At 40.8% G+C, this 25,769-nt stretch overlaps 1 protein-coding gene and 1 pseudogene across 1 annotated transcript; both read right to left on the reverse strand.

Moving 5' to 3' along the window:
• Positions 1–3,387: 3,387 nt before the first annotated feature.
• LOC139165410 (protocadherin beta-16-like) lies at positions 3,388–8,001 on the reverse strand. Its single transcript, XM_070748593.1, has 2 exons — positions 5,650–8,001; positions 3,388–3,498 (listed from the first exon to the last, which is right to left on the reverse strand). The coding sequence occupies exons 1-2, from the start codon at positions 7,999–8,001 to the stop codon at positions 3,388–3,390; spliced, it is 2,463 nt and encodes an 820-aa protein (XP_070604694.1).
• Positions 8,002–10,192: 2,191 nt separating this feature from the next.
• Positions 10,193–23,094, reverse strand: LOC139165411 (protocadherin beta-16-like; annotated as a pseudogene).
• Positions 23,095–25,769: the final 2,675 nt, after the last annotated feature.

Below are 25,769 nucleotides of genomic sequence, written 5' to 3' on the forward strand. Positions count from 1 at the left end.
CTAACTTCAGATTGTGTCCCCTTGTTCTTGTGTTCACTTTCCTATTAAAAACACTTCCCTCCTGGACCTTATTTAACCCGTTCAATTTTGTCAATATCTTTTTGTAGGTGAGGTCTCCAGAATTGAACACAGTATTCCAAATGTGGTCTCACCAGCACTCTATGTAGCGGGATCATAATCTCCCTTTTCCTGCTTGTTATACCTCTAGCTATGCAGCCAAGCATCCTACTTGCTTTCCCTACCACCTGACTGCACTGTTCACCCATTTTGAGACTGTCAGAAATCACTACCCCTAAATCCTTTTCTTCTGAAGTTTTTGCTAACACGGAACTGCCAATACAATACTCAGATTGAGGATTCCTTTTCCCCAAGTGCATTATTTTACATTTGGAAATGTTAAACTGCAGTTTCCATTGCTTTGACCATTTATCTAGTAAAGCTAAATCATTTACCATATTACAGACGCCTCCAGGAATATCAACCCTATTGCACACTTTAGAGTCATCGGCAAATATGCAAACCTTCCCTACCAAACCTTCCCCTATGTCACTCACAAACATATTAAAAAGAATAGGACCCAGAACAGACCCTTGTGGCACACCGCTTGTAACCTGACTCTGCTCAGAATACTCGCCATTAACAATAAATCTCTCATGTCTACGCTTCAGCCAGCTGCAAATCCATTGAACTATCCAGGGATTAAGTCCAATCTTCACTAATTTATCTATCAGCTCTTTATGTGGAACCATATCAAAGGCTTTGCTGAAGTCCAGATAGGCAATATCCACGGCACCACCTTGATCCAACACCTTTGTGATATAGTCAAAGAAATCAATGAGATTAGTCTGACACGATTTGCCTTCAGTAAAGCCATGCTGATTTGGGTCCAATAAGTTATTGTTTTTTAGGTGCTGATTTATCCTCTTTTTGAGTAGAGTCTCCATCATTTTAACTATAACTGATGTCAAGCTAACTGGCTTGTAGTTACCAGCTTCTTCTCTACTGCCCTTCTTGTGGATAGGCACAACACTGGCCATTCTCCAATCCTCAGGAACATCTCCTGTTAATAGGGATTGGTTAAACAAATCAGTCACGGGGGTAGCAATGACAGATCTGTGTTCTTTAAGAACTCTGGGGTGGATGCCATCTGGACACATTGCCTTATTTATCTTTAATCGTTCAAGTTCTTCTAAGACATCGGCTTCTAAGATCACTGGAGATGAATCCATACAGCTGGAAGCAATGCTATATCCCTCTATAGTATTATTTTGTAAGGTGTCTTTTGAGAAAACCGAACAGAAGTAGCTATTGAAATGGTCAGCGATCTCCTTATTCCCATTAATGCATGTATTATTCCTGGTACTAAGCTTCGTGATCCTTCAGTTGTTCTCTCCTATGCATCACTCTCCGCATGCGTGGGTCTGTCATAAGTTCTTGTTCAGAATCCAGGGATGATAAGGAAGATTGATCTTCTCCTGGGCTGTCTGCCAAATTCCCCTCTTCCCTGTCACTCACACTTCCTTGGTCAGAGGAAACTTCGTCAGCAGATTCTATCGGGAGTAAAACAGGCCTGTGGCATGTGGATGTTTTCCCCACATCCACCTCCACATTCCTTGGGGCAGGAGCTGGGTCAGAGCTAACCACAACAGTGGATATGGCAATATCTGAAACATCATAATACAAGAGTAAGAACTGGAGAAAATAACAAAATACAAATGCCTGCAAATAGAAATAGAACAACTGTGGCAAAGGAAAGCAAAGGTAGTACCAATAGTAATAGGTGCCTTCGTTGCAATCCCAAAACAGTTGGAGCCTCATCTGAAAACCATGGGCATTGAAAAAAAATCACTATCAATCAATTACAAAAGGCAGCTTTACATCCCGCAATGATACTTTTAAAATCATTAAACAACAAAACCTACCTATCCTAGATCTTTTGGAAGGACTTGATAGGTGAATATAAATGCCAAACTCAATCTAAACATCTGGATTATTGTGCAACCAATCAATATTAATATGATTCTTCAATTTTAGGCAATGATATTAGGTGGTTCCAGTTTTTGCTGATGCTTCTGATATCCCGAACCTATAAAAACCTTACTCAGTCTGTTAAACCATTATAGTTTTTACATAGGCAAATCTGTCTTGGACTTTCAGATAAACTTAGGCCTGTAATATCAATCAGGTACTAAATAAATGCAACTTTCCCCAAAACAAGATATAGATGTTTCTGAAAAATGTATGGCAAATGTAATTTAGCAATTCATTGTTTGCCTATATTCTATCCCTACTTCCAAATACAGCCACTATTGTGTTTTGTGTGAGCAAATATGAAACAAATCAAAAAATTATCCTCAATTAGGTCAGGAATTAAATCTGTGTCCCCTATTTATTTATAAAAACACACAAATAAATACTCTCTGACACTGAACTGCTCTGATCCTTCTCAAACTTCCTATTGACTATGTATACCTACAAACTGCATGCTATTTTCCCCAAATCTAGACTGGCAGTGTGGAAATTGGATTAAACGTCCTTGAGAGTAAAGTGTAGAGACACAAGAGTGATGAAAGGTTGTGCCTTACAAGATGGCATGCAGTGTTTCAAAGGACTAAGATGGACTTGTAACAGGTTTCACACTACGGTTTCATAGAAATTTAAAGGAATGTAGAAAACAATTTTGTCTTGACAAAATGATAGTACTATGAACATTTACTCTGGGTCTAATCCCTTGCTCTGACTTGTAGAATCCACAATGGTCATTGCAACACTGCAAAGAGAACTCCTGTGATATAGTGATTAAAGTTTGGAAATTAGTAGAATAGACCAAACCATGGTCAATTTTAAACTGACAGTCATTGCAAATCACTGTTTAAAATATTTGGATATTTTGTTAAAAATGTTTGGACACAGTTGACTGATACATCATAAGATTCATACAGTTGGAAGGAACTTTGAAGGTTTTCTAGTCCAACTCTCTGCCCAGGGCAGGAAACGTTATTGCATCCTGGAGAAAAGGCTATCCAGTCTTCTTTATAAAATTCCAGTGATGGAGCACTGGAATACTGGGAGGCATGCTAATCCATTAATTGGTCTCACTATCAGGACAATTCTCTCAGGTTAGATCTCTATTTAACAAGCTTCCACTCGTTGTGCTGCACTCGGGTGCTTTAGAAAAATACATTCAATAATATTAAATATCAGACAGGTTTTTTGAGTGCTTGGATGGATGGATAGGTGTGTCTATCTTGTCTATCAGAAACACTCTTGAATACATTTTTAGTAAAAATATTATCCAGTATTTTCAACTTTCTAAATTATAATGAATTGTTCAGAACATTAACAATTTACATGTACTGCTCCAAAATACTGATATTCTTTATCATATCATTCCTGAATCTTGTCTTTGGGATTTCTTAAGATGTTGGCTACTTTTTTGCCAGTGCCCAGAAGCCAAACAACAGCAGCATCTCCAACTGCTGTAACTCCCTCTGACACCTACACAAAGCAAACTAACACATGCCATAAACACATAACCGGACCACAAACTCGGAGTCAAACCAAAACCCAGGATGTTACACCACAGACATACATTACTGTACAAAACAGCAGGAATCAACTGCAACAACTACTCAAGGTGTTACCCCTTCAACTAATCAGGATGTTACAACACAGCCAACCAACCCACTTGCAGCAGTTGAGCCAGCACTCCACCCACCCTCAACTGTATTATAGAGGGATGGCAGTTCTGACCACACTTTGTTCACCCTAGCATGAAGCCAAAAGCACCAGCTTTTTATATATGCTTGTTTTATATATATGCTTGTTTTATATATATGCTTGTTTTCTGTCGAATCTGTACTAGGCTTGCTTCCTTTTCACTTACCAGCAAAAATATGTAACTATCTATATATTCTATGTATATTCTGCCAAAACATGGATTGATCAGAGAATAAGATGCTAACATATTTGATCAGATCAGGGACTGAAGCACGATGGCACAGTTATGAAAAATAGCAAATAGACAAGAGAAATTTAGATAGTATAGCACTTTAAATACAAATGAAAGCAAAGAACATTATCTAAAATCCAGATGATAGCATTTGGAAATGAGGTAGCACAGGATGAATGATATATACCAAAATAAATTGGATAAATAATTAGAAAAATTTGATTAATTTGACTAAGAATTTGACATTTGATATTGTATTGTATTGTATTTTAATTTCAGGTATGTAAATTGGAATCCCTGTAAGGTGTGAAAAACAATAAAAAAATTATACCCCGATATTTGATCAGTTCATATTTCAGACACTCCTTGTGACAGGAAAATATGAAGAATATATTTGCAGCACTTTGTCTATGCTGTAATTTATAACATTTCCGTGACTCAGATTAAATTCATATTGGTTACTTTGCAAGTAAAATATTCCTAGACTGACATAAGAAGATGAAACATTGTGTATGTCTGCCAGTCAAGCTTGGTACAAATCTTTAAGATTCATATAATTTATGGTTCCCAGACAAATGTTGTGGATTACGTGATGGTCTGTTCTACTAGGCTACACTAGGACAGTGACTTGTTTCTTGAAATACATGAATCAGAAACCATCTTAGGTATAATTATGGCTAGCTAATACATAAGGTGTAAATCAACGTATAGGGAATCCTCAAGATATGATGACAGTTGGGACTGGAATCTCTGCCACTAAGCAATGAATTCATAAATCATGTGTTCATATCACTTAACAATAGCAAATGAAAATCACAGAACACCTCTTGCAACTTCCTGCCAACTTCCAACAACCAAAATCAGTGGGGAGGTTGAGAGAGGTCTAGGTGCTCAGCACCTGGCCAACACGCAGGTAAATGGCTACTGCTGGGTGGAAGAGGGAGTGAAGAGATGAACAGGTGGACACAAAGGCATGACAAGGCTTGGAGTACCTAGTACTGAGAAGGAGGGTGCACCTCTGGCTGGGGAAACTTAGTATGAATGAAGCAAAGTTCAAAGAGGCTGTGTAATTGGCAAGGAAAGCCCAATGTCAGTACAACAGGGCTTGGAATGGATTTTGCTGGGTAGAGGATGCTGCACAAGAGTACAAAGTCCAGGACGCAGAGCATGAGCACAGTGTGGCCTAGGGAGAGGGTGCAAAGGTGTATGAGTGATTGGAAAGGTGCAACATGACTGCAGAGATGTTGGGGGAATGCAGGCAGCTAGGTAGGATTTACCTGAACAGTTTGCAACCTTGCCTGCCAGGTTCCCCATTGAAACTGGTCATGGGAAACATGTACTGAAGGTTGCAAATCGAGTCCTCGTGATCATGGGATGCAGGGCCATCCTAATTGTGAGCTGGCTGTCCAGTGCTTAGATTGCAATCAAGGGATCATGGAGGTCCTGGGACAGCTGAAACCTCTAAGATTCGTCATAACTGCCACTCAGTGTATTATAATATCAAATGTTTGCAAAAAGATTAATTGTTAGGACTAACTATAAAATAATTGTGATCTATGTTCTTAACTAAAATTAAAGTAAAAATATCTGATTCATTAATAAATAACCAGCATGTAGTTCAGGAATGACTGATAAGGCAAAAAGAATAGAGGGAGAATGAAGAAGAAGAGGCTGAATTAATTGCATGTTTTCCTCACCTCTTTCTTTTCGCCATTAACTGCAACCTGCTCAGAAGTATCTTGGATGCCTGCAGAAATATTATTGTCCCCTGGGATGTTAACATCTCCCACCGAAAAGACAGGAAAAAAGGGCCTGAGAAATCGGAATTCGCTACTTAAGGATCCACCAGTCAAACAAACATCATAACGGTAAGTCCTGGAAAGCGACCCATTCTGTGAATCAGCACAGTTCTCTGGAGGATCAGAATTGGCAGGTGGGAAGTGAGGAACAGCTGCAGTAAAATGGCTTTGGGTGTCCTTCTTGAACACTTTGACCACAATAAACACAACAATGCAGACCAGGAACACAAAGGAGACTGCAGCCAAGCAGATCACCAAATATTTGGTCAAGGTTTTATCTTCTTCCGGTTCTTGCACACTGACATCCACCCTCCTCAGGAAGGGATCCGAAAAGCCATCCACAAGAAGAACATTAAGCAACGCTGTGCTGGTCTGTGGAGGAAGACCATTGTCTCTGACCAGGATCACCAGCCTCTGCTTGTTTGTGTCTCGCTCATTCAGGGCTCTCCTGGTTTTCACTTCCCCATTCTGCGCTCCTATGCTGAAAAGGGCTGGGTCCGTGGCCTTCAGCAATTCGTAGGAAAGCCAAGAGTTTTGGCCAGAATCTGCATCCACTGCCACCACCTTGGTGATCAGATAACCAGTCTCGGCTGACTTTGGAAGCAGCTCATTGCATGGGGATGTGTTGTTCTGGAGGGGATACAGGAAGAAGGGAGCATTGTCATTCTCATCTACGATGTGGATTTGGACAATCACGTCTGAGCTCAAGGAAGGAGAACCTCCATCAGATGCCCTCACAGTAACTCTGAAGCCTCTTATCTGCTCATAGTCCAGGGATCGCAGGGCATACATGTTTCCGGTTTCTGAGTTGACTGAGATGTAAGAGGTCACCAGGCCATCACCCTTCCCGGGCAGAACTAAGTAACTCACTTTAGCATTCAGCTTTGTGTCCAGATCCAGAGCGCGGACTGAGCCGATGAGCAAGCCTGGAATATTATTCTCCCGGATCTGCATGTCGTATGAAGGCTTTTCAAAATGGGGAGAGTTATCATTGACATCGGAGATCTGAACATTAATCAGTCTTGTTGAAGTGAGCCTAGGAGATCCCCAGTCAATGGCAGTGATGGTGATGTTGTATTCAGTGACTGTCTCTCTGTCTAGGGGACTTTGGAGCACAAGCTGATAAAAGTTGTTGTTGGTGGCTTTCAGCACAAAAGGGAGATTCATCTCAACGGAGCAGACCGTTTTGCTGTTGTCTCCAGAGTCTGGGTCTCTCACACTGAAGAGGGCCACCATTGTGTCCGGGGGAGAGTCCTCCTTTAAAGTGCTAATCAGAGATATGATTGACACTTCGGGGGGGTTGTCATTCTCATCTTCAACCTCTATCAGTATCTTGCACTGACCTGGAAGACCCCCTCCATCTGTGGCTCTGATGCTCATGCTATAACTCTTTTCTTTTTCATAATCAATCTGTCCCCAAACACTTATTTCACCAGTAATTTCATTTAAATAAAATAAATTGTTTATCCTTTCAGGCACCTGATGGAAGGAGTAGAGGATCTGTGCATTTGAACCCAAATCCAGATCTGTAGCTTCCACCTTAATCACAAGAGTTCCCTTAGGGAGGTTCTCCTTTATTCTTGCCTGATATTCAGACTTACTAAACAGAGGAAAATTATCATTATGATCCAGAACATTAATATTAATTTGAACTGTGCCAGTTTTCTTTGGAACTCCTCCATCAATAGCCATTAGAATCAATTCAAGGAATGGCACCCTCTCCCTATCTAACATTTTCTTCACAACAAGGTATATATTGTCATTTCCGTCTTCATTCTTTTGTTCTTCAAGATGAAAATGCTCATTGGGACTAAGAATATAATTTTGGATGCTATTATTTCCCAAGTCATCATCCTGAGCTAATTCTAAGGGAAATATCATATTTATTAGAATATTTTCAAGAATGTCCACCTTAATTTCTTTTTTCCAAAATTTAGGCGCATTGTCATTCACATCTTCTATCTTGATTTCAATATTAAAAATATCTAAGGGATTTTCCAAAACAAGCTGAGAAAGAAGTAGACAAGGATCATTCTGGCCACATAAAGTTTCTCTGTCTATTTTATCATTAATCAACAGATTCCCAGTATGAATATCAAGGAGGAAGTATTCATGGGTGCCCTCAGCAACTAAATGTGCTTTGCGTGTGGAGAGCTCCCCTGTCTTCAGTTTCAATTCCTTGAGCACATTAGCCACCAGAAACCCCTTTTTCTTTTCTTCAGGGACAGAAAAGCGAATTGAAGCACACATTACTCTAAGGAATGAGAAAGAGAGAAGGACATACAGACCTTGTCTTTTCCAAAAGCAGTTCTCCATGATTCCAGGCTTCTCCTGCCCCAAAATCCAGTCTTTCTTTCTTTCCTTTATGATTTAATTGTTCAAATCATATTTAATTGTTCAGTCTTTTGCCATCTTGTAATCTGCACATGTTTTCGCTGCTAAAGAGTCAGATTCCTTTTGTTCAATTTTGTATTACTGTTTCTCCTAATTCTGAGCAAGCAGAACAGAAGTAGATTTCTTTGCTAATATCGCCACCATGTGGAGAACAAGGAAACATTCTATTGGCAACTTTATGGTGTGTAAACTTCAATTCCCAGAATTCCTCAGCCAGCATGACAGTCTGATGATTTACAGTAGCTGAAGTTCATAAGTTGTAGAGTTGCCAAGGGTGGGGACCTCTGATTTAGACTCAGTAATCATACTGAATCCATTTTTATCCATCCACTAGCTAGCCTGCCAAGCAAATTATCTCATTAACTGTTTAATTATAGAGAAAATGAAGCCTAATGACAAACTACACCAAAAAAATAACTGAATGACTGTGGGCATATCCAGTGACTCTTTAGGTGGCTTCTGTTGTATGGCCATGGATATCAAACTTGTGTAAGGAAATCATTTCTGCTTTGAGGTGCTTTGGCAGTATCTTTCAAGGCATTCAATTTGGATTACAGGTGACAACATCCACAATTTTTTTTGCTGCTGCCTCTTGTCCCATTTGGGGGGAGGGTGCTTTGAATCAGTTTTTTGGCTCCTGTCAACTTCTCAGGCTAGTACTTACAGTTTTCTTCAAAATGTTTTTGGAATAGGTTTGCCTTTGCCTCCTTCCTAGGCAACAGAGAGAGAAAGAGAGAGTCTGGCCCAAGATAACCTTTTCATGTTACTGACTAAGAGGGAAAAAAATGTTTGTTACATTCTTTTCTTGGTGTGCTTTAAATCTTTTTGTAGCACAAGCAAACAGAAAATTCAAATTTTGTTAATCCTTTTGCATTATAATAGCTTATATTCTCCTTTACTGTCATGGTTATAATACCTTAGAGATTTGCATTATATGATACAGGTTTGTATCTATAGGTGGAAGGCAAAAGAGGAGGATAGGAGAGAGGTTATACTCTTTCATCATTTCTGTAGGGAACAGAAGTAACTCATTGCCTACTGAGGTTAGCCTGCAGGGAAGTAAAATACTGCAGGTAAAATGATCAAGATTACGCAGGAGGAGGACAATTACTGTGAGTGCTGCCATCCTTTGCTCACACCTAAGCTTCCCTAGATGTCAATCTGTCATTAGCCATGGAGGGATGGTGCTGTGGGGAGATGGGCAAAACTGAAAGAAGTCTTCATGCCATCCCGACACATCTCAAGGCTGCAGACTTAGGAATGGAATGCAACACCTAGCCATCTACCCAAACTTTGCAAAGAAAGTAATCAAAGCATCTTCTCTGAATATGATTTGGCAATGGGGAGATAACAGGTGTGGACCAGAGAAGGGAAAATTAACTAGAGAATCTTCATTTGCAAACTCTTAGTTCTGGGTTTGCTTACTATAACCACTTGGCTTTTAGCCCAAGTAACCTTTTCACCACCAACAGAGTCAAGAGTGTTTCTTTCCCCAAGGGAAAAGAAAGCAGGGTCAGGTCTGACAATTACTTTCAAACTACACTAGGAAAATGTGCCTGGTAGTCATGTTTTGACCATCTCTTTGAAATTAATTGCGTATACCAAATATACCAGTCATACTTGAAAACTAACTGAAAAGCAGATTGGAAGGGACCTTGGAGGTCTTCTAGTTCAACCCACTACTCAAGCAGGTAACCATATATCATTTCAGATAGATTGTTGTCTAATCTCTTCTTAAAAACCTGCAGTGATGGAGCAGCCACAACTTCTGGTGGCAATTAACAATGGTTAATTGTTCTTGCAGTTGGGAAGTTTCTCCTTAGTTCCAGGTTGCTTCTCTTCTTGATTAGTTTCCATCCATCATTTCTTGTCTTGCCTTCTGGTGCTTTGAAAAATGGATTGACACCCCTCTCCCCTCCTTGTGGCAACTTTGAAATACTGGAGTACTAGACTGGATATACCCAATTCCTGAAACCATTGTTCATATGTTTTAGCCTTCAGGCCCTTTATCATATTTGTTGATCTTCTCTGCACTCTTTTCAGAGTCTCAACATCTTTTTTTATATTGTGACAACAAAACCTGGATGCAGAATTCCAACTGAGGCTTTACCAAGGCATTACCAAGTGGTAGACTGATGTTATAATCCATCTGGTCCTGGTGAATTGAACTTTCTAGCATGATCAGGTGTTCTCTTACCATTGTCTTGCCTATTTTAATTTGTATTACTTGTCTGTCCTTTATGTTTCTGTTTTTGGTAGGTTGGGCTATTTTTTCCTTTTGTGTGGAGATAGATGCAGCGAAAAGATCAAGCAGCTCTACTTTTTCCCTGCTGCCAATCACTCCTTTGCCATCTTCTTCCATTAGTGGACCAATTATTTCCTTGACATTTTTCTTTTTTTTACATGTTGAAAGAAACATTTTTTTTGTATTATATTTTACATTTGTTTCAAGTCTTTCTTCATTCTCAGCTTTAACTTTCCCGACCTCAGCTTTGTAGCTGAGGACAATCAGCTAGTGAACAATCAGGTATACACTGGTATTCTGCCTTAGTTTCTATTTCTCTTTCCATTTTTATACTGATAATAAGCAGTAAATATCCCTATATGTTTGCAATGCATCCTATCCCCATATCTGTCCATGTTGCAGAAAGTATGATTTTTCACCTCTGTATTATTCAAACCTTTAGCTATTACATAACCCTTTTTAGCAATTTAGGGAGTGTTCCTTTGTACTATTGTTTTCCTCTTCAATTTATTTTTCATGTTTCACCACATAGTTCCCCAAATCTTGACTGACTTAACCGTTTAATCACTTGTACCACTCTCCATTGATCAGAGTTGACCCTTGATTATGATCTCCATTACAAATAATCTGTTTCTGACTAATGTACTCAAATTCCATTTAAATATGGATTTATCAAAAACTGATCATGACAAAGAAATTTTATTTCATTCTTTGGCAAACTGATTAAATTAATGGACTGGTAAAATGCACTTAATAAAGTAGATCATAACCTATTTTTGGAGAAGCTAGAATGTGAGATAAAAAATGTGAGATAGAAAAAACAAATGTACAAATAAACAATAGGTGAAACCTGGCTCAATACCAATATCTCAGGGACCGCCTTCTGCTGCACGAATCCCAGCGATCAGTTAGGTGCCACAGAGTGGGCCTTCTCCTGGTCCCGTCAACTAAACAATGTCGGGGCCCAGGGGAAGAGCCTTCTCTGTGGCGGCCCTGGCCCTCTGGAACCAACTCCCCCCGGAGATTAGAATTGCCCCCACCCTCCTCGCCTTTTGTAAGCTCCTTAAAACCCACCTCTGCCGTCAGGCATGGGGGAACTGAGATACTCTTTCCCCCTAGGCCTTTACAATTTATGCATGGTATGTTTGTTTGTATGTATGATTAGTTTTAAAATAAGGGTTTTTTAGTTGTTGTATTGGATTTACATGCTGTTTTATTATTGTTGTTCTGTATGTAATAATAGCTGTCCTGAGTCTACAGAGAAGTGCAGCATAGAAATCCAAATAGATAGATAGATAGATAGATAGATAGATAGATAGATAGATAGATAGATAGATAGATAGATAGATAGATAGATAGATAGGCAGGCAGGCAGGCAGGCAGGCAGGCAGGCAGGCAGGCAGGCAGGCAGGCAGGCAGGCAGGCAGGCAGGCAGGCAGGCAGGCAGGCAGGCAGGCAGACAGACTGCAAGAAGGATCATGGAATCCTCATGGATAATGATTTAAATATGAACCAGCAATATGCTGCAGCCATCAAAATAGCCAATGCAATCCTAGGCTGCATTAAGAGAGGGGTAAAATGAAGATCATATGAAGTTTAGTACTGCTTTATAATGCCTTCTATCTAATAAAATGAAATTCAATGTAGAGAAAAGTAAACCTTTAGACATAGGCAAGAAAAACCAAAAGTACACATATAGATTTGGTGAAATCAGGCTTAATAACAGTAAACGTAAAAGAGATTTGGAGTCTTAGAGGACAATTAATGAAATACCAGGGAAGTGGTTTAACCCTTCCTCAAGACGCCTTCCATGGATCCAGCAGATTTAAAGAACTTTTGTCCAGTCTCCAACCTTCCCTTTGTGGGAAAGGTTATAGAGAAAGTGGTGGCACTTCAACTCCTATGGTCATTGGATGAAACAGATTATCTGGACCCTTGTCAATCTGGTTTCAGACCCGGCTATAGCATGGAAACTGCTTTGGTTACACTGATGGATGATCTCTGGCAAGCCTGAGATAGGGGTCATTCTTCTATCTTGGTGCTACTTGACCTCTCAGCAGTTTTTGATACTATTGACCATGATATCCTTCTGGGACAACTAAGGAAGCTAGGGTTTGGAGGCACCGTGCTGCAATGGTTTTCCTCCTATCTCTCTGCTTGTTCACAGTCAGTGTTGGCAGGAGGTCGACCCACAGACCCCTTGTTTGTGGGGTGCCTCAGCTTGGTCCTTTCTCCTCTTCTATTTAATATCTACATGAAACCACTGGGTGAGGTCATCCGACATTTTGGGGTGAGGTATCAGCAATATGCTGATGATACCTAATTTTATATCTCCACCCCATGTCAGTTCAGTGAAGCAGTGGACATGATGTGCTGATGCCTGGAAGCTGTGAGGGTCTGGATGGGTGTCAACAAGCCCAGACTCCACCCAGACAAGATTTGAGTGGCTGTGGGTACTGCCTCCTAAAGATTGTATCAACTGGCTATCCTTGGCTCGGGGAGGGATGAGGGAGAAATTGTCCCACTCAGGACGGGCTGTCCCATTTGGGTGTCCTCCTAGACACACAGCTAAGATTAGACCAACAACTAACAGCTGTGGCTAGGGGGACCTTCGCACTGGTTCACCTGGTGCAACAATTGTGACCCTACTTGGATCAGAAGGCCCTCCTCACAGTCACTGATGCCCTTATCAACTCATGGTTGGATTATTGCAACACACTTTACATGGGGTTACCTCTGAAGAGTGCTTGGAGATTACAAATGGTCCAGAATGCAGCCATGCGTTCACATTACCCCAATCCTCCATGAGCTGCACTGGCTCCCTATTGGTCACCAGGCTCAATTAAAGGTGTTGGTTATTTCCTTTAAAGCCCTACATGGCTGAGGGCCAGGTTATCTTCGGGACCGCCTTCTACCTCATAGTTCCCAATAACCAGTAATATCACACAGAGTTGGTCTTCTCCAGTACCCATCAGCTAAACAGTGTCGGCTAAAGCACTGAGATCTGGACTGCCCCCACTCTATTGGCTTTCGAGAAAATATTGAAGACTTGGCTTTTCTGGCAGTCGTTGATCTCGCAATTTGTGCGGTCCGGCCTGAATGATATGCATGTATGTGACTTTTTAACTGCTTTTTAATCTTTTATAATATTTTTAATATATATTCTATATCCTGTTGTAAGCCGCCCAGAGTCCTTCAGGAATTGGGCAGCATAGAAATACAATAAATTAAATTAAATAGACAATCTTTTATTTTTATAAATTATTAATTTCTGAGTTACTCAAAACATTAATTAATAATCATTCTCACCTGGGATATATGGTCTCTTTCCTCCAATTGATTAGGAAGATCATGGCAATCATTATGAATCTGTGGATTCCGAAGAGTTTTTTGATGCTCCATAGTAAAAACAGGAAAGAAAGGCCTAAGAAATTTAAAATCACTGCTCAGAGACCCATCAGCTAAGCACACTTCATAGCTGTAGGCCTGAGAAGATGTCCCAGTATTAGGGTCCACACACTTCTCTTGCAAATTTGGTCCCCCAGGGAAATTCGATGCAGAATGAGAACTTCCTATGAACTTCCTTCGCTTCTGAAACTTGGTTGCAATAAACACAGTGACCGAAAGGAGAAAAATGGATGAGATGGCAACCAAGCAGATAATCAAATACAATGTTAGAGTATGATCTTCTTTTTGCAGGACTTCATCCTTAGGATTATCCATAATTTTCATGTAAGGATCAGAGAAGCCATCCACTAGAAGAATTCTTAGGGTCGCAGAGGCAGACTGAGGAGGATGCCCATTATCCCTAACTGCCACAATAAGAGTGTGTTTGAAACTGTCTCGGATGTTCACCGGCCTCATGGTTTTCAACTCCCCATTCTGAGTCCCAACAGCGAAGAGACTCGGATCTGTGGCCTTCAGCAACTGATAGGAAAGCCAAGAATTCTGCCCTGAATCTCTGTCCACTGCCACCACTTTGGTGACTAGGTAGCCTGTCTCTGCTCCCCTGGGAACAAGATCATTTGATGGAGAAGTGCTGTTCTGAAGGGGGCAGAGGACGAAGGGGGCATTGTCATTTTCATCTGTGATAAGAACTCGGACCATCGTTTCTGAGCTCAGGGGAGGCGAGCCCTTGTCTACAGCCCTCACCATCACCTGGAAATCCTGAATATCCTCATAATCTATAGATCGAATAGCATACAAGTTCCCAGTTTCAGAGTTGATGGAGATGTAAGATGATGCAGGCTCTTCCCTGATCTTTCCAAACAAAAGAGAGTAGGTTACTTTGGCATTCTGTTCTGTGTCCACATCCACAGCATGGACCGATCCAATGAGCAGTCCTGGAATGTTGTTTTCTCGTAAGTGCAAATTGTAGAAACCTCTTTCAAACATTGGAGCATTATCATTGACATCTGAAAGTTGAATGCTAATAATTGTCATTGAAGTGAGTCTGGGAAAACCTTGGTCGGTGGCTGTGATGGTGATGTTATAATGTGACATTTGTTCTCTGTCCAATGGCTGTTGAGTCACAAGCTGGTAGTAATTGTTCTCAGTCAGTTTTAGTATAAAAGGCAGGTTTTTCTCAGTGTTGCAGGTAGTTCTGCCATTGTCTCCGGAGTCTTGATCTCTGATGCCAAAAAGTGCCACCAGTGTTTCCGGGGGAGAATTTTCTGGTAATGGATTAGTGATGGATGATACAATTATTTCTGGAGCATTGTCATTCTCATCTTCAACGTCAATAAGGACTTTGCAATACGTAGACAGTCCTCCTCCATCTGTGGCTTTGATGCTGAGTTCATAATTATGATTTTCTTCATAATCAATTTTCCCTACAAGCCTAATTTCCCCGGTTTGATTGTTTAATCTGAACGATTGAAGTACATCTGCTGGTGCTTGGCTAAAAGTGTAAATGATGTGAGCGTTGTATCCAATATCTCTGTCAGTGGCTTTAACTTTAGCAACCAATGAACCTGGATGGCTATTTTCCATAAGCTGCACTTCATACACTGTTTGTTCAAATTGGGGCACGTTATCATTGTTATCCAGAATATCAATAATTATCTGTGCTGTTCCAGTTCTCCTTGGGATCCCTCCATCCACAGCTTCCAGAGTGAGGATAAACTGAGGGATCACCTCGCGGTCTAATGGTTTAGCCAAAAGCAGTTCTGCATATTTCCTGCCATTATTTTGACTTTGTACGTCCAGCTTAAAATATTCATTTGGGCTAAGTATATAGTTCTGGATAGCATTTTTTCCTTTGTCTAAATCGTGGGCTGTCTCTAAGGGGAAACGTGCATTTATGGGAGTCTGTTCAGGTATCTCAAAAAGGAATTGATCCTGAGAGAATATAGGGGAATTATCATTGACATCTTCTACCTGAATTTCAATTTTGAAGAACTGAAGAGGATTTTCCAGCAAAATTTCAGAGAATAGAGTGCAAGGATCACTCAGACCACACAAAGCTTCTCGGTCAATTTTATACCTCAATATTATATTCCCAGACTGAGGATCCAGCTGGAAATCCTGTCTGGAACTCTTAGAAATCAATTGTGCTCTGCGAGCAGAGAGATCCTTCACATCTACTTTCAAATCTTTTAGCACGTTTGCTACTATTGATCCAGATTTCTTCTCCTCAGGCACTGAATAGTGGAATGGTTCACACAACAGACCAGAACAACATAGAGACAGAAAAAACAAGACCACTTGCCTGCTAGGATGAGATACTTCCATTTTGCCAGCCTCTCTCAGGGAAGGTCATACATTCAGTAAGATTCTTTGTAAAGCAACCCCTATAATTTCCTGTGCAGTTGTGTTTGTAATCCAACAGGATTTATTTTTTAGTATTCATACTGGAGTATTTTCTTCAGAAATGTCTCAAGATTTAATAGAAAGCTGTTGCGTTTTGTTCTGAGATTCCTTTGTCTAAGGATTAGATTATCCTGAAGTAATTGACTCTCTCTTTTTACTTTTTGATGCAATAGCACCACCTTGTGTATAAAGTAAAATAAAACACTGAATTTATGAAACTCCTTTAAAAAGGGCATTTATTTAAAATACAGAAAAGCATGTGCATCTTTTCAAAAGAACAAAATGTTCTTGGTGTCTTTTGTTATATCAAAATAATATATTTATAGCTTTTAATCTAGAGAAAAAGAATTTCTCCCAAAATGTAAGAGTTATAATATTTTGATATGCTTGTGATATGATAAGTACAAGAATCAGAGGAATATCACTTGTGTTTTATTTTTACTTGCACCTTTTCATGTCATACGTTTATAATGATCATATAGGTTATATTTCAAAACAATCAATATTTTCACTTACATTCATATCTAGACATTTCATATTTCTTTTCAAAGTAAATTAAGCAGCCAGGAATTTAAATTAAAAAGTTTCTATTTGCAGAATTTGCCACTGCATTTGTTTGTTTCTTTTTTCTTATTATTTTCTAGAGGTTTTTTCTTTCTTCTCTGTCTAATGGTTTTTTTAAAGATATTTCATATTTTTGTAGCAAATATGATGTAAACAGAAGGGAAGAACAGGAGCAATCATGTGAAATCATCTTGGAAGTGGGATGGAGAGTGTATTCTAATATTTCATATCTAAAAATTCAGAAATGTTCTATGTATCTGTAAAGCTGAGGCGTAGACAGATAACAACCTGTTTCACATTCCAATTACCAGAGGTGCAGCTTTAATAAAGCTGCCACCTTAATATGTAATGTTTTGAATACTTTTCCTGGCTTAGAGCTGACTTAATCAGCAGGATGGTGTGTAGGTTTTTTAAAATAATATTATGCTGGCTTTGTGATAAACAATAATAATAATTGCAAAGGGCAACTTTCCTTGGAACAGCTTACATTGTGTAATTAAATTGTTAACACCATCAAACAACATCTGCCTAGCCCAGCTCCTTGGAAGGGACACAATAGGTGAATAAAAATGCCAAATCCAGTCTGATCATCTAGCTGATTGTGCAATCAGCCATGATAATGGTATCTAGGAAGGAATCTTTCAAGGACATGCACTACCATGTTTGTTATTGCACTGATTCTCCTATCAATTATAGTGAAAAGGTGAGGCCATAGTTATCAAACAAGCAAAATATCTACCAGACTATGCCCTCTTCTTACATGAATGATGTGGAGCTGTATAGAAAAGCACTTTCTAAAATAGAAGCATTGTTCAATTCTGTCCATTTAAAAGGTCAAGAAATTGTAATGGAATTTGGGCTCAAACAATGTTCCACCCTCACCACCAACAGACTAAAAATGCTAAAAAACATTTTAATTCCATAGGAAATTAAGATGCCCTATGGAAACTGCATCAAGAGTCTGGAGGAAGACAATCATTACAAATACCTAATCATCTTCCAAGCTGAGCATTTTTCAAGCACACCAAAGTTAAGAAGAAGATCCATCAAGAAAGTGAAGTCCAAATTCAGTAACAATGATGACAATGAATTAAGTCAGAATTAAGAAGACAGAAACAGAAGCCTATAGCATAGAAGCTGCAGAAACAGTGGACCACTTTTGTTTGTTTGTTTGTTTGTTTGTTTGTTTGTTTGTTTATTATTTTGTCAAGTACGTACTGGTAGTATACAAAGATATAACAATGTTTATATACATGATACTAGGACAGGGGACAGAAGGCACTTTGGTGCACCTATTCATCACCCTTAAAAGGAGACTAGTATAAATTTATTTCTAGCTCTCATCAGCTAGCCAGGCACCATAGTTCCCTCTAAGCTGAGCAGTGAGCAATCACTCACTTAAAAATCATCATCAACTCAGAGTTTTCCAAACCTGCCCAGAAGCCGAGAGGGAAAGAGTGAGAGGGAAGGAGAGAGAGAGGAAGAGAGGAAGAGAGAGAAACAGAAAAAAGAGAGGAGGGAAAAGAGAAAGAAAAAGAATGGGAGTAAGGAAGAGAGAAAGAAAATCAAAATCTAGTTTGAAACTAGCTCAACTATTTAAGTGGCATTTTGATATTGATAGAGTTGCCCTATTATGAGCTCACTGTTATAGACACATAGTACAGTATTTTATTTTGAAATTCTCTGAGGCAAAACAGGGTGGTTTGTTTGTTTGTTTGTTTGTTTGTTTGTTTGTTTGTTTGTTTGTTTGTTTGTTCGTTCGTTCGTTCGTTCGTTCGTTCGTTCGTTCGTTCGTTCGTTTGTTTGTTTGTTTGTTTATTTATTTATTTATTTATTTATTTATTTATTATTTCTGTGCCGCCCAGTCCCAAAGGGACTGCCGCTCAGACACTATACTTTTCCGCCCACCCCAAAAAAAAATTAGAGGGAACACTACCAGGCACTACTAAGATTCGAACTTGGGCTGTGTTTGGTTTGAGAAATTAAGGAAGACCACATTGTAGCCTGAATCCATTTATTTGAGATTGGCTGGAATGGGTTACAAAGTAGCAACAGTAACAACAAGTGAAACTATATACTGTATATAACAACAATGGTGCGGCTGCGCACACCTTTTAAAAAGTTTTTCTTTGGAGGTGCGGCTTGACAGCCACTTGAATTTCCCGGCCGCGCTTTAGCCAATCCATGGCCAGTATGTAGATCGGGTCAATTTACATACATAACACCCCTCCCCTCATAGTCCTTTGCATAATGTCAATCCGTCAACCATGTGATATAGTCCTCTAATCGGACTGGTCACCACATTTCTCTTTCTGACCTGCATAGTTCAGTTGAGTTGACAGCAGCAAGATGGGAGGTTGGCTCTCACGCAGCTCCGTGGATCTCCATAGGCCTGGCCTGTGAGAGTCTCCTGGTGTTGAATCTACGGTACCTATGCCGGCCTCCAGGAATCCTTGGCTCCTCCCGCTGGATCCCTGGGGAAGGTCAGATAGGTACGCCATTATGTCCTCAGGTACTTGCATGTCTAAGGGGTGACATTGCCTTTGGTTGCTCCCTGTGGGGAGTGAAGACCCAGTGTCCTCGTTTAGTGTCCGGTTATCCCCTGACCAGAGGCTGGCCAACTCTACTCATCACCTGAGTTGGTCTCTGTGCCTCCTCCACTCTCGACCATCATTTAAGAGAATCTTATACTACTTGGGACCCACTTTTTTCTATTATATTGCCCTTTTGCCAGGTTACCCACCCCCCATTGAAGTTCTTTGCAAAAATTGTTTCTCCCACCTCAAAACTCCGTTCTGGTAGGGTGCCTTCTTTCTGGTTGTATGTAATATATAAGGGGTGTAGCCTGTCTAATTGTTACCTTAGTTTTTGCCCCATTGGAAGTTCTGTGGGGCTTTTATTAGTTATTATGCTTGGCATTATGTGTTGAATTAATAGGAACTGGTAAATTCTTTCTTGCCAGTTCCCAGGTGCTGAGTGGTTTAAGGCCTCTTTTGCCACTCTCACCATTCGTTCTACTTGTCCATTACTAGCAGGAGAAAAAAGTAAGACCAGTGCATGTCTTATTCCCAATTCTGCCAGGAATACCTCCATTTGTCTTGCAGTGAATTGGGACCCATTATCAGAAACAATCACATCAGGGAGTCCATGTGTGGCAAACAGTTTTCTCAATGCTTTTACACAAATGGTTGTGGACCCCATCATTATTTCCAACCATTTTGAGTAAGTATCCACTACTATTAAGAATGACTGGAAGTTTATGGGCCCTGCAAAGTCTACGTGGAGTCTTGGCCATGGTTCTCTGGGTGTCTCCGCTTCTGTTGGTGTCATCTTTGGAGGATTTGCTGTTGACTATTGGCTTGGGCTGTAAGTGGCTAGCCATTGTTCAATGTCTGTCTAAGCATAGCCACCACAAGTGGCTCCTAGCTAGTCCTTTCATACGAACTATTCCTGGGTAGCCTTTGTGTAATGTGTCCATCACTCTTTTTCTGAGGGTTGAGGGAATAATCACCCTATCCCCCCAAAATATGCGCCCCTTTGACATTGACAATTCTAGTTGTTTACTCTTGTATGGTTTAGGATCCTCTGGGAGTGTTCCTCTGATCACCCCCTGAGTATGTAATATGGTAAGGCGTGAAGTGTCTTGTCCCTTTGTGTTTCTTTAGTTACTTCCTCTGCTGTTATATTTGGGCAATCACCTAATTCTATTAACAATACATCTGCCACTGGTGCAGGGTCATTAAGTACTTTAGCTTCTGAACAACATCTCAAGGCATCAACATGGCTGATCTCCCCCCCCTGCACCTGTTATTTTAAAGTGTAGCCAGATAGGAAAATTGCCCACCTGGTCATTCTTGGGGTTGTGTGCTTTGTTTTATGAAAAGAGTCCTAATAGGGGTTTGTATGACTGTCCATAGAGATAATCATAAAAATTTTTGACCCCTGCTACAGCTGCTAATGCCCCTTTGTCAATCTGGCTATAGTTCCTCTCTGCAGGGGATAATGTTCTTGAAAAGAAGGCTATAGGAGCCTCTGTCCCATCCAGAAATATGTGGCCAAGGACTGCACCTACTCCATAGGGGGTTGTGTCACAGGTTAGTCTTAAGGGCAAGGTTGCATTATACTGAATAACAACGCTATTAGAAGACAAAGGTTTTTGTATGGCCTTGAATGCACTCTGTTCTTTGTCTCCCTATGTCCAGCTGGCTCCACTGCTGTGGTTTTCTGTTTTAAAAAAACGGAGTAGAAATTTAATAGTTCTAAGAATGCTTGTAATTCTGTTTTGTTTTGGGGTTCTGACTTTGGCTTTGACTTTGTCTTCCATGGGGTGAATTCCTTTCCCATCTATTTTGAAGCTGAGGAATTCAACACTAGGGACTCCCCACATTCATTTATCTGCTCTTAGTCTTAGCCCTTTTTCCTGAAATCTTTTTAAAACCTCTCTGATTCTGTGGTTGAGCTGAGTTTGTGGTTCCCCCAATATTAACACATCATTGAAGTATGGGACCATGCCTGAAATTCCATTTAATAGTTTTTCCATGAGATTTTGAAAGATTCCGGGGGCTACGCTTACTCCAAATTGGAGTCTGGTACATGATAATGGTTTGGGCTTGGACTGTATTGTTGTCTACTGGGAGTTGCTGGTATGCCTGAGCTAAGTCAAGTTTTGCAAATATCATCCCGTTTCCCAGTTAATGTAACAGGTGTTGGACTACTGGGATGGGGTAGGCATTATGCTGGAGCTCTCTGTTTAGTGTTGATTTATAATCAGCATACACTCGGGCTTAAGTGGTGTTATGATGGGGGTTTCCCAGGGTGCATAATCTACAGGAACTAGAATTCCCTGGGCTTATCCAGCTGAGCATCTAGCTTTGGGAGGAGTGGTAATGGTACCCTGCAAGGCTTTAGTTTTAATGAGGGTATTGCTGGGTCTAAGTTAAATGAGATTGGTGGTCCTTTGTAAGTACTCAATCCTGCAGCAAAAACCTCCAGGAATTCTTTAACAAAGTTAATATTGTTGGCTTCTTGGATTTTGTGAAGCCCAATTACCTCAATATCCAGCGGTTCCATCCATTCCACCTCCAGCAAGGTATGCTTAGCCTCATCTATCACAATCAACGTTAATACATAATTTTTGAAAGATACCAGTACCCCCACTCAAAACAACATTGGAATCTCGTTCCCTTGGAAATCTCTTATGGTTGTTGAAACAGGGTCTAATTTTTCCCTTTGTAAATTTGGCATATACAATTTAAGCTTGTGCCAGGGCATAATGCTGTATTTTGACCCCATGTCCAGTTCCATTTTACAAGGCTGGCTATTTAAAAGTAGGGAAACGGACAGTTCATTTTTTCCAGCTGGAAAGGTGTTGTTTCCTGCGGAGTACTGGTTACCTTGGGTTGGCTCTCGATTGACTCCATCTGCTTTCTGGGAGTATCCTCTTGTATAGCTGTGTGTGTCTCTGCTCTGCCAGCTGTTTCCGTATGGACGTTGACTCCTGCTTGGTGGGGGCTAGTTGTCAAGAAGGGTTGAGCGGCATTCCTCTGCAATGTGCCCGTTTCCCACAGCGGCAGCAGTTCCTGTCCCAGAATCGACACTTTGCCCTTGGATGCTTGCTTTTGTATCCTGGGCATTTCATCTGGGTAGTGGGGCCTCTCTGGAACTGGTCATGTGCTATTCAGATCTGTAGGCATCTGTCATCCTCATGGCTGGAGTCTTCCTCGTCCATGTCGGGGACCTCCAATGCCCAGTCAACTTCTGCTTTCAACATGTTGACCAAAGTAGATATCTTTTTAATTTCCATTGCTGCTGCTTTCGATAGCTCAGCTGATTTCACTGCTTTTAGGACATCCTGCAGTGTGGCTTCTTCATCTATCAGGGGTTTATTTCTTAGTGCTATGTTTCGCATCCTAAAAAATAGTCTATCGGTTAGCATTTGTTCAGGATCTTTAAATTTGCACTTAGAGAGTATACCTCAGAAGTGTGTGGTGAAGTCGTTTATGGACTTGCCTTCATTTTGTTTTGTATGAAAGAATTGGTTGCGGCTTACTCTCACTGGGGGGGGGGGGGGGTTGGCTTGAAGTGTGCCACTAATTTTGATTGTAGCATAGCCCAGAACATTGTGTCTACGGGTCTGTATCTGCCAGTGTTTGGGCTAGGTCATACATATCAGACCCACAGTGATTCAGGAATATGGCTCACTTCCTATTGTCTTCAGCATTCTGAAGATTGCATGCCTGCAGGAAGATCCTGAATTTTGCTATGTAGGTGGTCCAGGTGCCTTTCTACAGGCTGAAATACTCAGGAGCTTGTGCTACAGATGATTCCATTTTCGTGGTTTAGGTTCGCGTTGGTTCTAGATCTTCGTTGCCAGTTTGGTTGGAGAAATTAAGGAAGACCGCATTGTGGCCTGAATCCGTTAATTGAGATCAGCTGTAACAGAATTCAAACAGGAAAATACTGGCCACATAAAATCCAAGACTTAATAATTGTTAAAAAAGACAAACACCAACATCTGGACAGTGGATGTGGCAGTATCTGAAAGTAGAATACAAGAGTAAGAACTGGAGAAGATAACAAAATATGAAGGCCTGCAAAAAGAAATAGAACAACTGTGGCAAAGGAAAGCAAAAGTAGTATCAATAGTAATAGATGCCTTGGTTGCAATCCCAAAATAGTTGGGGCATCATTTGAAAACCATGGACATTGAAAAAATCATCATCAATCAATTGCAAAAGGCAGCTTTACATCCCGCAATGATACTTTTAACACCATTAAACAACAACACCTACCTATCCAAGATCTTTCGGAAGGACTTGATAGATAGATATAATTCCAAACTCAACCTAAACATCTGGCTGATTGTGCAACCAATCCATATTAATATGATTCTTCAATTTTAGGCAATGTTATTAGGTAGTTCCAGTTTTTACTGATGCCAGGATCTATACAAACTTTATTCAGTCTGTTGCACCATTATAACTTTTACATAGACAAAATTGCCTTGGACTTTCAGAAGATCTAGGGCTGTGATATCAAGCAGGTGCTAAATAAATGTTCCCCAAAACAAGATATAGATGTTTCTGAAAAATGTCTGGCTAATGCAACTTAGAAATTCATTATTTGACCATCCTCTATTCCTACTTCCAAATACAGCTACTATTGTGTTTTGTGTGGGCAAATATTAAACAAATCAAAAATTTATCCTCATTCAGGGGCAAGAATTGAATCTGGGCACTTTATTTATTGAAAAATAAATAAATATTCTCTGACACTGAACTGCTCTGGTCCTTCTTAAACTTGAAGCTGACCATGTACAGTTACAAACTGCATGCCATTTTCCCCAAATCTAGAGTGACAGTGTGGAAGTTGGATTAAATGTCCTTGGAAGTACCTGATGACCAAAGGCCAAAACCTATGGCCTGTAACAAGCTTGTAGTTGGGTGAGGACAGGGCCTTTACAGATTCCACTGACCATGCAAACAGCAATCAAAAGTAGCAGAAAAGAGCTCCTGGATACACAGGATTCATATGCTGGATCACAACTCAGAACCTATTATAACATGAAAGATGCCACTCCTGTGACCCAGAAAGGACCCAGAGACAGACTAGTGCTCTTAAAGACTCCCTTTGAAACCAAAGGAAATGGGGGAAGGGGCAGCAAGGGGGAATAAGGCAATATCTGTTAAAATGTATTGTAAACTATGTTGTAAGTTTATGTTCATAATCTATGCCATCAGATTCTTAGAACCGAGCCTTTTTCCAGATAAAGGGTATGTTTTATCAGACCTATCCTGTTTTTCCAAAATAAGACATCCCCTGATAATAAGCCCAATCAGGCTTTTGAGTGCATGGCAATAAGGCCAAGTACTTATTTCAGAGTTCAAAAAAAATATAAGACAGGTCTTATTTTCAGGGAAACGCGGTAGCACAAGAGGTACTTAATCCAACTCCAGTAGGATGAAGGTATGTAAAAGACATCCTGACCATATGCCTATTGGTATAGCATCAGAGCAACAGGCCATACAGCCAGGGGTGGGCTGCTGCCCAGACGGGGGGACGACGACACAGTGGAGTAGCAAAATGGAGCTCCACCCTAGAGCACCCAATTTGCACTGAAAGATGTTGAAAGAGGGGGCGGAGCCAACTGTGGAACTGAACGGACGGTGTGGAGCTGTGCTCCGCCAAACACCACCATTTTTACAGGTTCTCTTCGGTCCTACGGGATCACAGACCCTGCGAAAAAGGGTCTGGCGGAAAGGGGGTGCTGTTAGTTCGATTTGTCGGCGGCAGCCCGATCAACGGAATGGACAATCCCCTACATGACTGAGTGCCTGTAAGCTAGGAGCAACATGGCGGCCTAGAGCGTTCCCGGCTGGAGGTGGCTAAGCGGAGATTAGTAACGGCGACCGAGGCGGCGGAGCTGACCATTAACATACTGGAGCTGGATTGAACGTGAGATTTATGAATTCTTCTTTCTTCTTTTTTTCACGGGGGCAACATCACTTAAGTTTAAAATTCAACTAGCTACGACCCAAGAAGGTGGTGGGAGGAGTCGCCATCTTCCTCCTTCCGGCTGGCGGCGAGCTTTCGTTAGAGTCATAATAATTATTGGGAAAAGCTAACAACATCACCCAAAGCCTATAATACGCATTAAGAAGACCTGACATCCCCCGAGGAAACGTAAACCTCAAAAAGAGCTCCCTCTCTCTTCTTTTTTCTTTTTCAACTTTGAAGCCTGTACAGAGGACCCGACGGGACAGCGTGACTCATTTACTTCCTGTTTCTTCTCTGGCTTTCTGATTTGTTGCTGCATCACACTCGGGTGAGCCTGGGTGGATACTCCGATACTCCGATCCTTCTGAACTTTGTTCACCCTACTTTGTCTTCGGGGGAATAAGTGACTGGAGGTGGCGTTTAGGACCTTTACCGGGGGGTGAGCCGCCGGAGGAACTATTAGCTACAAGCGGCTGAAGACCATCTTAGAGACCCTACCTATATGACC

This window comes from Erythrolamprus reginae, chromosome 3, assembly GCF_031021105.1.
Source record: "Erythrolamprus reginae isolate rEryReg1 chromosome 3, rEryReg1.hap1, whole genome shotgun sequence".
Classification (NCBI taxonomy): Eukaryota; Metazoa; Chordata; class Lepidosauria; order Squamata; family Dipsadidae; genus Erythrolamprus; species Erythrolamprus reginae.

Bases quoted from the DNA above. Each gene is read 5' to 3' on its own strand.
- LOC139165410 (XM_070748593.1), bottom strand. From the start codon at position 8,001: ATGTGTGCTTCAATTCGCTTTTCTGTCCCTGAAGAAAAGAAAAAGGGG. The intron at 3,499-5,649 runs GTGAGGAAAACA...TGCTTTGTGTAG, and splicing joins TTAATGGCGAAAAGAAAGAG to GTGTCAGAGGGAGTTACAGC.